Below are 17829 nucleotides of genomic sequence, written 5' to 3' on the forward strand. Positions count from 1 at the left end.
TACAAGCTACAACAGTAGCTAGGTAGAGACATCCTTCTCGATTAAGATAGCAAGTGGTCAGATTGAGCTTCCAAGATTATAAAAGAGGAGCCTTGTCTGTTGGTGGCTATATGGACCATACATCACCTTCTTCATGTGCCTTCTGCCCATTCATCTCATTATGCATGCCGTCCCACATTTTGTGTTCTTCTACACTGATATGCATGTCCAATGCCAAATCGTCGCTTTTGTCAATAATAACGGTTCCTTATCCAATAAACTCATGAGGTACTGGGTTACGTATGTGAGCTGTTGTTTATTCTCACAGTTCACCAACAGCTGACGGGATCAAAACTGAGATCCAGATCTGTTTTACCTTGGATACCCGGGTGCGACGACGAATGCTTTGATATTAAAAGCTACGTCGTTAAGAGTGCACATCGATACAGTGTGGACTGAGGACAAAACGCCAAACCAAACCAAAAATAGGGAGGCCAATGTGAAATTCGACTCTTCCATCAGTTCCATGATTTCGCAGCCAAAGGGTTTTGTAGCCACGTACCGGGGTGAATGTATAAAATCAGACACGTTCAATATCCGAAAAGGGCGGTTCCGTCGTTTCAAAATGAATCCTGCTTCACTGAAAATTGATAAAATAGGAGACTTGATTGAGAAGAAAGTAAAGGGGAGGAATGCCTCATCTTATTGATCAATGTCCATGTAATTGATAAATATATTTTACGATTATAAATACTATAAACTTTTGGCCTAAAAACATTGAGAAAATTAAAAAATTATAATTAAAATTTCAAAAAAAAAAAAAAAAAAAAGAAGGCTAAAGGAAGATAGAGGTGAGCGTCGTCTGGCTGTTCAAGGTTTCCATCGCCTCTTCCTCTTGTAACGGTTCTTTTCTTTACCCTCCAAGTACCAAATGTATTTGATTACCCGCCAAACCACTTGACCATATTTACATACATTGTGAACTATATACCCTCCACTCCCACTATTATCATTGTCTTAATCCGTCGGCCACCACATTGATGCTACTCGGCAGCCAATCTCCATGTCTCCGGCAACCCGAATCTCCATCATCTTCGAGTCTAACCACCATTGACTCGTCAAGTGTCACACCTAGGCGGGACTTCAACTGTTGGAGGCTCGGAACCAGCACCTTTTCAGTCCATTCTTCTAAGCCAGTCTTGCCTAGCCATATCCCACTAAGGATCTTTTCAACAGTATCCTCTTGCAATTCAAAGGAAACTCCATCGCCAATGATCATTGAAAATCTTCTTGTGATTGAGTTTGCGATGTTATTCCGAATGGGATTGAAATCCACTGGCTTGAACACAATGGCCTCGTCAACAGAATCAAGCAATTCCCTCACTACCGATGAAGGTGTACTTGTGAGCAATGACCTGTTATTGAGGCGGTCATCTTCATGATCAACTGTTAGATCACTTGAATTAAGTGAGCCATCTGTTCTGTCATCCTCAACATCAGCAGTCTCATTCAGATCGAATCCTAGTCCAGAACCCGCATCTTTCCTAGGCTTTGTGGCTCTGTCTTCAACACTCTGTAACCAAGTTGCTCGCCGTTTTGCACTTCTTCCACAAACGGATAGCTTTAACTGCCAACCACTCCTAGCTATACAAGCAAGCTTTTCTTCAAGAGAATTGCCGCTTGATAAGTGTTTCAAATTTTCTGGCAACCAATTTGCAGTGAGGATAAAGATGACATTTCCAAGACTGATTTCACGGCCATAAGAGTCGCCAAGACGACCTCTCTCCATTGCTCGTTTTATGCTACCGCGAACAATCGTATCTGCTTCATTAATGTCCTCAAGCATGATTACAGAAAAGGGGTTCCTCCTAACTGCCTCTGCTATTCGGTCCACCACCATTTTTCCCCGAAAACTCATGTCTGATTCCCAACTACCGCGTTTATTGTTAAGGGAGATCATCACCGGGGTGGACCCAGATACCATTTCTGAAAGAGCTGATGTCATCTTCTTCTTGCCAACAGTGTCAGGACCCATGAACAACAACCACATGTCTCCCCTTGCTCCGGCACCACGCCTCTTTCCATTACCCAACTTACAATTGGTTATCGTAGCAGCAACAGCGTTTGCTGCTTCCGGCTGCCACCAGACCTCAATCAAACCCTTGTACAGCTTTTTGAATGAATCAGCATCTAATTGGCACAATTGCTTTTCATCTGTTTGCCTTTCAAGTATCTTGTTCTGTGGTTCGGAAGGCATGCAGCCCATAAAGTCTTTGACGCGCTCCTTATGCATTTGCTCAGGGGTGAAGGTTTCAGTGACTTCCTTTTGCCCAAGAACCAGGTCCGTCCTTACAGGGCTTCGTGGATGTGAAACTGCTGCACGTTCAGATGGTTGGCTGGTCTTTAGATTTGTGTTCAATTGCAGAGCCCCAAAGCTTTTGTTTGGTTGCAATTTCGGTTGGAAAGGTTGGCGACCAAGCAAGTTCATATTGTACATGCTGGTGATTGAGAGAGGTGTGGGAGCAACTCTCTCTGAGCTGAAACTATGCTGATGAAAATTAGGATGAAGGCGCTTACACGTATCTTTCCATTCCTTTCGTAATTCTTCAGTCTTCTGGTTCAAAGTCTGATCTTGATTCTTAGTCTGAAGAAGAAGTCTTATTAGACCTAAATAGAAAAAAGAAAAACAGAACTAGAGTTATCTAGCAATATGATTGAGCTCAACTCACCTGCAACTGATCTGATGTTTTGACATTACTGTCCTGGTCTTTAGCATTCTGCAACCACTGTGGTAGTGCTGGTTGGGCTGCTTCCGATTTTGACTCAGAGGATGATTTCTCAGACTCCTTCGCAACCAATTTTGCTACTTCTTGCTCACAACTTTCAGTACATTGCGGGCAACAGCTTGTTCTCCGTGCAGCATCCAAGTTCTCAGGCACAAGCCTTGGTTGAGCAGTTGAAAAGCCTTTCAACGGAGACAAAGATTCAACTGAGCTACTAAGGATCCCGTTCGTCATCCCCATCCTAAAAATCAAAAGATGTTGGTAAATAAATTAACAAAAACAAGAACAAACTTCAGTAAGAGGGAAAGCAAGCCCCAAAGGTCCTACTTTGCTATGATTATGATTTATTCAAACCACATTAAGTAACAAGAAGTTCGTTAACACAAGTGTATAGTGAAGCTAGAACTAGACCCCTGCCAGGTAACAAATATCAGTTCAGATTCCATCAGGTACTCTTTGATTTCGAAATTAAGGACCTCCCTCTTCCATAATAGCTTTGCACAGAAGAATTAAATAGAGCAGTACTCAAGCTTCCATAAACAGGAATTTATAGCATTCATCAATACAAATACTTCAAGGTGTCAGATCAACCCAACATCATTACATAAATACAAGAAAATTTCCATGATCCAATTCAAATAAGTAAGAAGAGCAAACATACCTAGGAAACAATCCCGAATGCGGCGTCCTGGCAGCTATCGGCACTGCCTGTAGATCCCAGTCCGTTTCCATTGAAGGGTGATAGACTTGGCACCTCAAATACGTCTCACAAGTAGCAGTCCCTATCAACCAAAGCCGGCCACTACCATTAACACCACCCTCTCCAAACCTTCCCAACACCTTCCCCATTTCCGCCACCGCCGCCCGCCCGGCCTCCGAAACCACCTGTTGGCCACCGGAGCCGGGCGGAACCGCTCCCAAGCTAACAGGCTGCTCCACGAGCCATTTCAAGTCGCCCAAATCAAGAATCAACCCTCCCCCATTCGAACCCGCCATCCGGGTCTCAACCAAGGACATCAAGTCCTTCATCTTCCCCAATATTTGCGAAGAAAACTCCTTCTCCAAATGAATGACCTCGACATTTTTGAGGTGCCCTTGCCCCAATTCCATGCTCTGAATCCGCCTGAATAGCTCTTTCGTCACAGCCTCGGGCTCCGTATCGCCGACCAATACCGGATTCCTCTTCTTGCTCCTAGACAAAATATCAACAACTTTTTTAACTTCTTCGGCTCGGTTTTGTCCCGAATTCCCAGCTGTCCCCTGCAGCCTGGGATTCAAATACATGCTCCGCCCGGCGGCCGGGGCCGCCGGCCGGAACCCCAATCCAATTGGGGAAGAATTTCCCGCGGCGGCGGTGGAGGCCGCTGCCGCGGCGGCGGATGAAGAGTTTAGAGATTGTTCAATGGTGGCTTTAACAGCCGGACTAGAGAAACTGGCCTCCCGCATGACCCGACTAACACTTGGGTCATCGAGAATCGAGATTATGAGCTGCTCGAGTTCGACTTTGACAGCTAGGAGCGGCTGTTGCTGCTGCTCCGGGCAGCCTCTGCGCTGGTGAGCCTGAGCTCGCTTTAAGGCGGCCATGAGGGCATTGGAGATTGGAGGCTCCATCCCGGGGCTCATGTTCTGGGCGGTGGGCAACCGCTCCAGCGCCACACTGAAGCAGAGCTCCAGTGCTCGGCACTGAAGAGGGTGAGAGGAATTGGGGTGAGATTTGATGCATGCTTGGCGGAGAAAGCCGGTGGGGGAAGATAGAAGAGTTGCCGCTACATGAAGGGGCGTCGTTTGGCCGTGGTTCCGACGACCCGCTTCGGCGATCGAGTGGTTCAACACGCTCGCCGCCTCCGGCGTTAAGGTTTGCTGGATCGTGCTCAGGCCTGCTCTCATTTCTTTGAAAATCCCAAAAATCAAAGATTCTCTCTTTGAATATCGGAGCTGCTTTTTGCGGTTATGACTTGGGTTGGCCTTGGTTTTTGGAGGAGTCTATGAGATTAGATGAAATCAAATTCAAGCTTATCAGGTATTTGAGTAAGGAGTCTTGTACCCCACCAATGAAAATGGTTACAGGTACAGGTGTGGATGCCTTGTTCAAATTAGACAAACTTGCATTTTCAGGGTGTTGCGGAAAGGAAAAAACCAATCTACAAAAATAGCTTTTTTACAAACAAAAAAAAAAAAAAAATCAAGGAAAGCAATAGCTCTCTCCTTCTTATATCTTCCTCTCTCTCTCTCTCTCTCTCTCTCTCTGCTTCTTCTTCTTCTTCTTCTTTGCTTTCCTTTGTTCTGCTTTTTCTCTCTCACCAACTGTGTCACACAAAAAAGCTATATGAGAATTCAACGCGAAAAGGAAAGATCAGATCCCCTCCTTCACAAGAACCTCTTGCTTTCCCACTTTCTCCTTCTTCCCTCTCTCTTCCCTCTGTCTATCTGAATGATTCACATTTATATAAATGGTAAAAGAAAAGGGGGAATAAAAACCAGGGACCAGGTAAAAGTAAAACAGAACCCAACTCTTTTTAAATATAAATTACTGGGTTCATGGTAAACTAGCTAAAAGAGGAGCAGGGAAACATAGTTAGTTGGGGGTTCAGAGTAGAAGAATTGCCTTGTTGTCTGGGGAATATTGGCGGATAGAGAATTTGTGGAAAATAGAGAGAATTGGAACTTGGAATTTTGGAAATGCTTAAAAGCTTGCAAGGATTTCTGGAAATGATTTCTGATCAGTGATGACCACAGCAATCTGCTCTCATTTCTTTCATGCCATCTTCTGTTTATTTTTCAATTAATTGATTCTGATTTTTTGATTTCTTATGATTCTTTTCAGAAGATGATGTTGATTGTAGCTTTTTTTTTTCTTTTGTCTTTTTTTTTTTTGGCCCTTAAAAGAACAAGAATTAGAATAACATTATAATCTACAATTCTACCTAATCCTAAATTCCTAATAGGCTAATACTAATACTAAGGGGGAGGAGTATTGATTTTTCACTTCAAGACTTTTATCTTTTTCTTCTTCTTCACTTCACCTCTTTTTTTTTTTTTTTTTTTTGAGAAGGGAAAGAAAATTACAACTTAAAACCCCTACTACAACCAGAACTAAACTGATGAAAATTAAAAGCAGATAAAGCAAAGAACGACAACTTTTTGGACCAAGTGATAGGAGTAGATGATCTATGACCCATATTTGTAACAGTATCAGCAACGAAGTTGGCTTCCTTGGGAACATAAGAGAAGGAAACAGCTTCGAAATTGGTAGCCAGACTCAGGATGTCTTTCACAAGAGTACGAAGACGCCAAGGAGGAGCACATTTTTTGTTGATAGAGTCTATAATTAACTTGGAGTCACCTTTGACATAAAGCTTTCGATAGTTAAGGAGGAGGGCATGATAAAGACCATCACGAACAGCACTTCCTTCAGCAATGGGGACAGAAGCATGACCAATAGCTCTCGCACCAGCAAAAAGGGGGAAACCATCATGATCCCTGATAACAAAACCAGCAGCTGCTTTCTTATTGTTGACAACAGAACCATCAAAATTGAGCTTGGCGAAGCCAGCGAATAACTTAAGAAGTAGAGGCGTGACCCTTGAAACGGCAAGGGTTATTCCTTCTGTAATTCTCCCCAATGGATGCCGCAGCATGAACCACCATGTTAGGAAGAGAGGGAGAATGTCTAAAGATGAGGTTAATGGTGCTTCGTAATCAAAATTGTTCATTTTTTGGTCTATTACCTAATTATCACTTCAAAATTTAATGACTAAAACCCACATATTATTTTAAAACTTTCACACTTAAAAAGTCATTATATCTCCATGAGTCAAGAAGTTATGAATATACATAAGTACTATGCAGATCATGGTTGACAGAAGTATGGATATATTTTTGTAATATGCAATCTGTAAATGACTACGAAAGTCAAATTTATGATTTCCATCGTATAAATAGTTTTGAAGTAAAAACAATAAATTTTTTTTCTCAGCTCACCAATCTCATGATGCCAATTAAATTTGAACATGAAAATCTAATAATGCCGGTCATAAACACCGTGTTCAAGCAGGTTGCATTTCTCGTAATGCTAGAAAATCTAGTTTTGTTAAAAATAAAAATAAAAATTTCCGACCAAATAAAGCTGGATTTGCATGAATGTTCAGAACTGGGTTGTCAATATTAAAGATAATGGAAGAGAGACAGAGACACACTTTTGCTTTTTAAAGAGGGGAGAGAGGAGAAACAAAGGAGTAAAAAGTCGACTCCCCCATCAGAATTCATTGACCGACTTTCCATCTCTCACATTGACTCTCAAGTCCCTTTTGTTTTTTTTTATTCAAATTTCCTCTTTTAATCTCTAACGGTGACCCAAATCGTATTCCACGTGCACCGATGGGGCGTCAGGCCACGCGCCGCACTGTCCAACTCTTGCGAGTGCCGCGGACCAATGGGGGATTATGTAGCACGCGTGTTGGACTCGAGTGGGGAGCCTTTTTGAACCTTTTCACACGCAACTCCTCTATCGCACGGTCACGCCTTTAACCCTTTTTCATACTTTACTACGAGGCTCTCTCTCTCCACCTTTTTGTAATCACACTCCTCTCTCTCTCTCTCTCTCTCTCTCTCTCTCTCATGCATCACTTTTCAGTTTTAACTACTACTACTAGTCTACTAACACCTTTTTGTTTGTTTAATTTAATTTAGTTATTTTCTATCTTCTAAAATGTTTATATAGTTGGATTTTTTTTTATTAACTTTATACAGTCAGAATTTTTTTTGATGACAATTGGAAAACGGCATTTTCACTCAAAAAGTATATCATGCTCTTACCATGTCTAAATCTTTTGAAGGAAGATTTAGAATTCTAGAATGGAGAACTCTCTGGTGGAAAATATTATGTCTTTTTTTTATAGAAAAGATTCAAAGAGAGTTCGGTATTTTGACCTTTACACAAGTGGATATATTTGAATGATGGGATTAAATTATCCTTGATGAATTATTTATTTTATCAATTGAAAAGTTATATACCATTAATATAACCAATAATTAATATCATAAGCATCGTATCTTAAAGTTTTTTGAATTATCTAATACTTATTATATATCTAAAACATTTTCCACTTGACAACGGCCAAATCCAATTCTTGCCTAACAAAATTCCAATCCCACTACCATGATAAACTCAGGTGTCATCCTGTACTTCATTAGCAAGAAAAAAAAAAAAAAACCATTTATGTTAGTCAGGTTGTCCACGACCCATGCTATATTTCCCATTAGACACCGTAGACGACTGCTAATGAAACACCTAAGGCACTCCGGCATATATGAATCCACGATTTTTTGCTCCATTTAAAGTTGAATTCGGAGGTCAAGCAAAGTCAGAAGAGAAAACTATGCTAACCAAATTGCCAAAACAACTAGGTCAGTGTCCCAACATTATCAGGGTAAAAGCCACCACCGCACGACTGCACCTAACAACGACAACCACCATCTCAATGATAGAATGACCAAATTAATAACCAAATCTTCCTCTAGACCAGAAGACTAAAGTCGTGAATTGGTTTCTTAATGAAAAAATGACTATTTGAAACTGAAATCAATGATAAAAGCGACCGTGATACTCAACGAAATGATTCGTTATTGACAACGGAGGGAAATCCCAAACTCATTTTAGCAAACTCATTCAAAAATATTATCTTATTTGCTTATGCCAATACTAGTTGAATTTGCTACGATTTTGAAGTGTTCTATATGCCCTTAAAATACTTGACTATTGCTGAACTCTTATTTTTTAAAATTGGATTACCTCTAAGCTAGGACATCATGAAACATTAATAAATAAGTTTTGCAATAATAGTCAATAATCATAGGTTCTATATATTAATCATTAATATCTTAAAAGTAGCTACATTGTTAATACAAGGCAAACAAATATGATTGGTTAGTGACAAAAAGGTGAACCAAACTTGGGGTTTTGATTGATTCATGCTTTTTGGTGCAATGATCATAATGATTTAGCATATTTTTCAAACTAGTGTACCTCAAGCCAAACCACAATCAAAGCATTTGTAGCTTTAGCCTAACCAGTGCTACGGACCCATATAATTCTTAGTTAATCTATCCTTCTTTCTGATTTCTAGCTGATTAAGGGTTTCAATCTCTCTACGTACCATGTGACACTAAAGATAAGCATGAATTTGCAGGGTCAAGTTTACTTTGAAAGGAAAATGGTGATTCAATGCAATTTGATAATGGTTGCAAATCTTGGCTACCCAAGTCACAACCCACAACCGCCCAATAAAATCTTACAACTAACTTGGTGAAGTTTGAGCTTGGTTTAAATGTCTATCAACTTGAGTTTGTGGACAGTCTGGGTTTGCATTATACATCAAACTCTTCATTGTCATTCAAGAATTAAATACTAGTGTGCACCCATGTAGTTAAAATAGAAAGCTGTCGTGGGACAGCAAACAATTTATCTCCTACCTTTCCTCTATAGCAAACAAAACTAATTAAAACCCCTTTTGTCTATCTAACCGCACCCTATCAATAGTCAAAGTCTTCCAACCTTCATATGTTAAATGAATAAATGGAGTCACAATATTCTCTACTACAGATGAGTGTATATGAAATTAATATACTGATATTTTTTTTTTTGTCTTGAATATACTGATATTTTGCTTGGTATGCAATTCAATCTTTGCAGTCTCTTCAAAGCATATATTTTTATTTTTTCCCTGACTATTAAATAAGTTTTACTTACCTTCTTTTTTCTTTTTGTTTTATTTGAACATTACATACATGCAAAACAGGTTCATCTTCGATATTATAAATCATTAAACAAAAAATTCATCAATTTTCTTGAAAACATGATCAGACTTAAATGTGTAAATTCGAGACAATCACCTCAAGCCATCGAATTCTATAATCTCTGAATATTTAACTATACTGTTATTAATTCATGGTAACATTTGAACATGTTAGTCTAGTGGTTTTGTATTTGTCATTCCTTCCTAGCTAACTACCACCGGCTTTGTATAAAATCTCAAGATTATCTTCTTTGAGATATTCATATTCACCCAAAAAAAAAAAAAACAAAGAGATACATTTATATGATATTAGCCAAATTGGCATCATGAATGATAAGAAGTGTCACAAGTTAAAATACGAGTCACTTAATTGCATTTTGAAATCTTTGTATTAGTTAAAGTTGAGCAATGCTCGGCTAAAACCACAACCAAGTTGGTTGCACCCTCCGCGTGTCCCTTCAATGAGATTTGGTAGATTATAATGTTGCTCGTTTTCAAACCTATGTTTGATATTTTGATACAAAAGTTTGATATCACTGTAAAACTGAATGACTAAATGATCGAGTGTCATAGATACGTTTAACCGAGGATGTAAGTTTGTGGAATTATGAGTTTCATAATAGTTAATCTGCCACGTGTTGGTGCAAGAAATGTGTTAAAGAAACGACATGAGAAGTAATGATGATTATATATGTACCAATGCATTAAAAGAAAATGGTACACAGCCTTTTGGGGATTCCTAACTTTAAACTTTACTGTTGCAGCTTTATGTGAAGGAGAAAAAGTGTGTCTTGCTGAAGCAAATATCATGATCATCATCATATTCCCTTTTGGTAACGCACGCCCTTCTTCTCTTCCCTTGCCTTTTACGCGTTTCTCGAAACAACCACAACTACTACACCACCACTTCCTTTTCAACTTTTTACTTTCTTTTTCACACTCTCTTGTCTCTATCCTAATTTTCTCAAATGCCTCTCAATCCCATCTTTACAGACAATACTTCCCGGAGAAGTTTTTGCGTGGGCAGCTGCACGGACACGTGGTGTGACTGTTTAAGGAGAGATATTTTGGGTATTTTATTTTAAAAAACAGGGACGGTTTTGGAAAAAGGGGAAAAATTTTCTAATTTTTGATTGGAGTGCCGCACCACATGGGCAGCCCCTATGCAAGAATTTTTCTACTTCCCGACCGTTTGTTGCAAAATTGCAAAAATAAGTCTCATAAATTTAATATTTCTTTTAAAAAAATATATAGGTAAGATATTATTAATTAAAGTAAATTTATGGTAATGATCCACTTTGAAAAGTATGATCGAAAAAGTCACTCATAAACAACTGTACCCGACTATACTGATTTGGACGTAATTTAAAATGACTGATAATTTTGGCACTTTGTCGTGTATTTTACTACTTACGCACAACTATTCACCCAACAACCAAGCTAGGGAGAAAACATCTGTGTTATTTTCTCTCATCTGGTGGCGCTGTCATCAGTTGTGGCTTTTGACTCGCTGACTTTGGGTTGTTGTTGTTGGACAAAATTTAGTTGTCCTATTGCCCTTTGGTTCATGAGATCGGCTTGCTTGGGGGTTGACAGTGGGTTGGCGTTTGGTCTGAAGCATCTCTACGGCAAGGGAGTTGTGAGCATCGTTTCAAAAACGGTGGCGGCGTTGGTGGCGTTGAGGGATCAGACATCGGCGTGTTGCGCAGGGGGTCCAAATCAAGTGGGGTTTGGGACCTGTGCATAGATTCAATGTCTTCTGGGTCAAGGCATCGCGGTGGCGTGGTGGTGTCCTTTGAGCCATGGTGGCGGTAGATGTGCTCGTGGTGGTCATGGTGATGGAGGTCATGGTGTGAGTGCGACTCTCTTGCTCAAAGAAGTGAAGGGTAGAGCTGGGCTAGGTTAGTCTTGTTGGGCCTTGGGCTCTGCCTCTTCTCTCGGGCTTTGGGCTGCTGCTTTTGGGCATTTTAGGCTTCTAATTAGTTAGTTGTTTCTTTTTAATAATTCTCTATTTTTTTAGGGAGCTATGCATTTTTTGTGTTTGTGCTGTGCCTATTTACTATGATGTAGATATCATAGTTTATAGGCTTAATTTTCTTAAGTGAGTGATAAATGTATAATGACCGGACCTATCCCTGTATACCATCGTGGTACCACCATAAATCTTGTTTATCTATAGGTGGTAGTGGAATGATATGTAATGCTCATTCTGGCTTGAGTATTGATGACAAGTCGATTTCTTATTCAATATATATATATATTCTACCACTTACACTCTACTTTTATGTAATCAAAGGGAGGGGGGGTGCAAATTGTAAAGCCGTTGCGTAGGTGGATTTCAGAGTGATATTTTTTCCATTCATTTTTTGGAAGAATTTTCATCATAAAAGTTTTACAAGTCCTTAAATCGAGCTCATAGACACGAAGAGCACAATAATCGGAGTTTTTATGAGTGATTTATATGGCATATGGAAGTTTGGTTACTAGTTCGGCAAACTACTATAACCAGCCGTTCTGAAAACTGAAACTTTTCATAAACAAATATAATCTCAACAACTAGCCCTCGACCTATTTACCATGTGAACTGAATTTGACCCAATAGTTTCTCCACCATTTGACAACTTCAAATTGTCGCACTAATCCCAAAAGGATTGTCTCTTTTAGATTGTTCGACTCATAGCCTCCATTTGCCTCAACAACCCTTGTGGGAAAAGATTCAAAGTTGTTTCCTTTCGCGGGTCCATGTAGGTTGCACATGAGCTATCTCGCTCTTCTAGTCATCTTAGGCAGTGCCACTACTTGGGTTTTGAAGCTCTCTTTATTTTTGCTATGATACCATGGATCTCACTATTTGATTCAACAAAATGAAGCCATAATTTCAATTTTAAGATTTTGGCACCAAAACTTTCAAGGTAAATCCTAGCTAATCTAGGCCAAATCAACCTTAGTGGAAAATATAAAAGTTGTTCCTAGTGTTCTAGTGATCATCTTGGCATATATCGCGATCTCTGATTTAGAGTTTGGGTAGCTGTGTGTGGGGGCGGATGCTGCTTCTTCTAGCAGTTTTCCTCGGCTCGTAAGTTCGAGCTTGGAAATACAAACATGTCAATATATTCGGTTTTGCGAGATTCAATCGTTTCACCAATATCAAATAAACACAATTTCGGTTTATTCGATAATTATATATGCGAAGATTTAATCGTTGGATTGTAGTCGATTTACAATTTTTTTATTATAATAGTTGAATTGTCGTATACTTAGAGCTTTGTTTGTGGGTGAAACTCGAGACTTAGGGTTTTCGACAGAATTTAGTGAAACGACCTCGAGACGATTTATTGAACTGCTTGAATCTCATTTTTATATTTATCTCTTGTTCTTCGCGTAGTCGTTTATAGTCTTTCATTTTGTACATGATGATGAGCACAGCCCTTGATTGAGAAGGATTGAGTTAAACGGCTGACCTAGCTAGTCATTTTACAGTGAGTATATTTTTGTTTTCAAACTAATTATGCATGCAATTGTATTTTTCAAAAATATTTATTTTTCTCGTATTTAAATTCTTGTTTGAAATATTTTTAGATCATGATTTTATGTCTCGAACTTGATTTTTGATTTCTCTTGCTTTAATCTTGGTCTTGAGAAATTATATTTGTGCAAATATTATTATGAGATTTATATCTCACCTAATGAGGATCGGATATTATGTTCTTATGTTCTCTTAGAGATAATAAATATATGATTTTTGGGTTAAAGATATATTCATTATTTTATGGTTATAAACTACTATTTGATTATTACTCATGAACTTATATATAAAACATGCATGCGTTATCTAGTCAGTTGTACCATCTAGGTAACATAAATTATCTTGTTGGCAGTATGCTCCATCATCTATTAGGCAGTACTCTTCAATGACATGAGATGATTAATCGACAATCCCCTCTAGTCATCACCTTCATTGTTACGCATCCCTTGGTTGGCAGCACCCTCTAGGTGATCCACGATTTCTAGTCAGAAATAAATTCTCGACATCCTAATCTCACATTTTGGCTAGAAGACATGCATTTGTGGTGAAGAAGTATGTTTTTGTGCAAAGAGATTGTAGTGTGATTTTCCTCTCGGTATTTCATATGATTGCTCAGTTGTTAGTCTTTTTGTTTAAACTCGGTTTATAGGATATTTTTATAGAAAATTACATAGTATCACATGACCAAAAATGTAAATACAGAAAACCCACTTTCAAAAAATTTATACAAATAAGGACATGAGCTCAGACCCAAAAGCCAAATGATGCAAGTTTGACTCCTAATTTTAATGAAAAATGACCAAAATGCTCAGTTTGATGAAATATTCACGCGTATGCCACTGACCAAATACTAACATCCTAAAACGAAAACCCCAAAACAGATAAGCATCAAGACAGCTTGACCTATTCTCGAGACCCAGCGACCTGGAAGAAGACCCGACCGAAATTTCGGTTTCCGGCAACCAAATGACGGCGGACCACCGTCAATTGTCTCGACGAGCCCGGCTGTCACGCCCCTGATTTTACACACATGAAAATCGATATATATAACCCCATAATTATATATGCGTGAACGTCCAGTCATCAATACAAAATACCTAAAATCTTTTTCCCTTAAACTTACACACTTATTGATGCCCTGAACCCTCAAAGTTAATATACACTCACTCCAAAGAGTTATATATTACACAAGCTTACGAATTAAATTGTCAACAACAAGATAAACGTAATGCTCCTCAGAGCTCACTACAACGGAAGTCCAAATAACGGTAAAGTCACAAAATTGGCTTCCTACCGTAAAGCTGCTAGCTCGCTGCCTCAACCTCGATTATCCTAACCTGCAGGATTAACCCCTACACCGTTGGAATGGTGCACCGGGTTGCCACACAACAAACCCGGTAAGCTTTTGCAAGCCCGTATGAGTAACTCAAACCACACACAACTCACGCCAAAAATAAGGAAAACAACTCACGCTTTGATTCCTTAAAACACGAAATAAAGGAGAATAACTCACACTTTAATTTCCTTTCAAATCGAAATAAAAGAAAGCAACTCACACCTTGTTTCCTTTTAAAACGAAACATAGAAAACAACCCACACTTGAATTCTATCAGTTGTACCATAAGCGTACCATAGAAAGCAACTCACACCTTGATTTCTATCAGTAAAACATAGAAAGCAACTCACTCCTTGATTTCTATCAGTAAAACATAGAAAGCAACTCACTCCTTGATTTCTATCAGTAAGACATAGAAAACAACTCACACCTTGTTTCCTATCAAATGTACCATAATCGTACCATAGAAAGCAACTCACACCTTGATTTCTATCAAAACGTTAATAAGGAAAACAACTCACACCTTGTCCCCTTAAAAACCATTAATAAGGAAGCAACTCACACCTTGTTCCCTAAAAATACGTAATGTCATGAGTTGTAAATAACCAATTCCCGTTACCCCATGAATTACCTATATGGCAGACAGATTAGAGCTCTAACTGAAAAACGTAACCACTCGTCCGGCCAAAGACGTGGTCACCTGAGATTCTGCCCAAGGTCTTAGACCTTCGATCCTCGGGCCGCAATGTCCCTTGGAGCAAAACATTAAAGGAGTTGCATCTGACCCAAAATGTTACACAAATCGCAACGCTTTTGAAAACAATCGAAATCAACATTTCCATAATCATTGTTTTCCGAAAAAGCCATAACACAAAACAATAAAAAGCATCAATTCATGCCCATTGTTTTCATACCCAAATCTCAACACTTTTCTCAAATCTCAACGCTTTTCAAAACAAATCGAAATCAATCATTTCCACAAATCATTTGTTTTCCAAAAGCCACACCCCAAAACAATAAAAAGCATCATTTCATGCATATTGTTTTCATAAATCCACAAACCACCCAAAACATATATATTTCACGTAACCATATATCTACTAATACATGAATACGTATGTATATATATACATCCCATAATATACATATATACACACGTAATCATCTACTCAAAAGTGCCACTAATACCATCTATAGTTTGCAGTTAACTAAATAACTCTCAAAATAATAAGGGTATTCCCGTTCGTGAAATGAACTTCGTGAGATTACTCACCTCAGAATCCCGCTGCGTCTTCTATACAGAACCGAACTAGTACACTATCACCAACAACTCGTCCAATTCACCTTCTAGAAGCACCTATTCACCAATGATCTCAAATCAGTAACGATTCATAACCAATTTTAAGTCCGAAACCCCTGTTTTGAACTAAAATCCCCCAAAGTGGCGCCAATCGAGGCAAAACCACATCCGAGACCTCCCGAAGTCTCTGGAATACGTCCACGATCGATGTGACCAAACCACAAGTCGATCGGACGCTCAATCCTCACGGATAGAATAATCGATCGGTATGAAATTGCAAAAATCATAACAATTCCATACGAACTCCAAAATTTGCATATTATATATCGAAACGCTCGTATCAACGAGTAGAACATATATAATACCAAAAACAGTTCCTTAAGTGGCCGGAACACCGCCGGAACGCCACCACAGACGGTGGTGCACCGCCACCGGCCAAAACACATTATTTCACAAAACTCCCAACATCAAAGTTCTTCATCTAAGCATGCTTGTGAATTCTCATAACTAGCTCGAAGTCAGAAAACAAGCTTAAGGGATCGAAAACTACCTCACAAGCCGTGAACAGTAATCCCAACTGAGTTGATCGAATTTTCACGTGAATCGATCCAAACAACCACCATGGATCGACCATGGAGCTTGTTCTGAACTCAACCCAAGAAAATCGAAGCCGTGCCGACGTCGGAACTGTGTTTTCCGGTCGGGTCCGATTTCTCCAGTCTGCACCGCCTTGAACTGCCACCGAGACGGAGAATCGCCGTAAGAGAACACCAGAGGGACGACCAGACGGAGGAGACGACCCTGCTGGCCAAGTTTCAAGGCCGGAGACCGCCGCAGTTGGCCGGAAAAGTCGGGTCGGATCGGCCGGGTTCGGGTCGGGTCAGGCGGTTTTCTTCGATACTGAGGGAGCGGACGAGAGAGAAGAGAGAGAGAAAAAAAAAGCTTCCGGAAACGGAAATGAGGAATAATGAAAAAAAACTGATTTTTCCTTTATATACTAAAATGGAAACTTTTTCCAATAGCCATAACTTCCTCATACGAACTCCGATTCTCGCGTTCCACATGTCCACGAACTCGTATCGACGCGCTCTACAACTTTCGTGAAGGAAGTTTTCGGAAAATCTCGACGAATAAAAAGTCAACCTTTAGCAACCCCCCTAAAACCATATTCTTCAATTAATTATTCGCCCGAAACACTTCCGCTCCATCCACGAGCCACGAAACCGTCCAATAGTTATAAAATTAATTCTGGAAAAATCTTCAGAAAATAATTACGAATTTCCGGGGCATCACACCGGCCTTGGTTGTGACCTCTGCAGAATCGTGCTTCAATTCAGGCTTTGTATTACCAAAGGAGGTAATCCAAATTTGAAATTGAAGCTTCTTTGGTTTTTTGTTTTATGAGATTGTGTGGTTTTTGATTTGGATTTTGGGGGTGTAGATTTCACGATGGACGGGAAGTGGTGCTACATAGTGTTATGGGTGGTGGTGAATCAGAGCTCAATGACGGTGGATTGGGAGAGCTTGAAGGAGCGGCTTCTCTCCGCGTGTCCATCTTTGTGTTTCTATAAGGTTTATCTCAATATTCAATCTAGTGCTCCCTCGCCGTCGCCGATTTACCTTTTGAAGTTTTGGTGCTTTGACCAAAGAGGCTCACTGCATGGTGAGGATAGTTGGCGTTTTTGTTTTGTTGGGGTTTTGTTTTATTGGTTTTTGAGTAATGAAGAAAGGTGTTGTTGATTTTTGTGTAGATGTTACTAAAGTGCTGTGTGAGCTTGAGATGCTTATCCAGAGAGTGAAAGTGATGCCAACCCCATATGGGAGGGTTTTGGACTTGTTCTTCATCATAGATTGCTTGTAAGTGTTTGTATACAAGGATTGATCCTTCAGAAATTGGTGTTTTGGTGTTATTGTTTATTATCATTTGATTCATTTTGTTGTTCTCTGTGTATGAATTTGCATAATCAGGAACTCTTGCCATTAGTACAAGTATAATTTGTGGTTGGATAGTTTTCAGGATTGTTAGTAAGTCTTAATACATTGAATTTAGATGCTAGATAGTGTTGGAGCTAGTTACTTATTCCCATTAGCATGATACAATGAATTAGGTT

General features: G+C 39.5%; 1 protein-coding gene across 1 annotated transcript; it reads right to left on the reverse strand.

Moving 5' to 3' along the window:
* Positions 1–647: 647 nt before the first annotated feature.
* LOC112196065 (protein SUPPRESSOR OF MAX2 1) lies at positions 648–5191 on the reverse strand. The gene is made up of 3 exons (XM_024336347.2): positions 3424–5191; positions 2709–3003; positions 648–2623 (listed from the first exon to the last, which is right to left on the reverse strand). The coding sequence occupies exons 1-3, from the start codon at positions 4647–4649 to the stop codon at positions 989–991; spliced, it is 3156 nt and encodes a 1051-aa protein (XP_024192115.1). The 5' UTR covers positions 4650–5191; the 3' UTR covers positions 648–988.
* Between the last annotated feature and the right edge of the window lie 12638 nt (positions 5192–17829).

This window comes from Rosa chinensis, chromosome 4 (assembly GCF_002994745.2).
Source record: "Rosa chinensis cultivar Old Blush chromosome 4, RchiOBHm-V2, whole genome shotgun sequence".
Taxonomy (NCBI): domain Eukaryota; kingdom Viridiplantae; phylum Streptophyta; class Magnoliopsida; order Rosales; family Rosaceae; genus Rosa; species Rosa chinensis.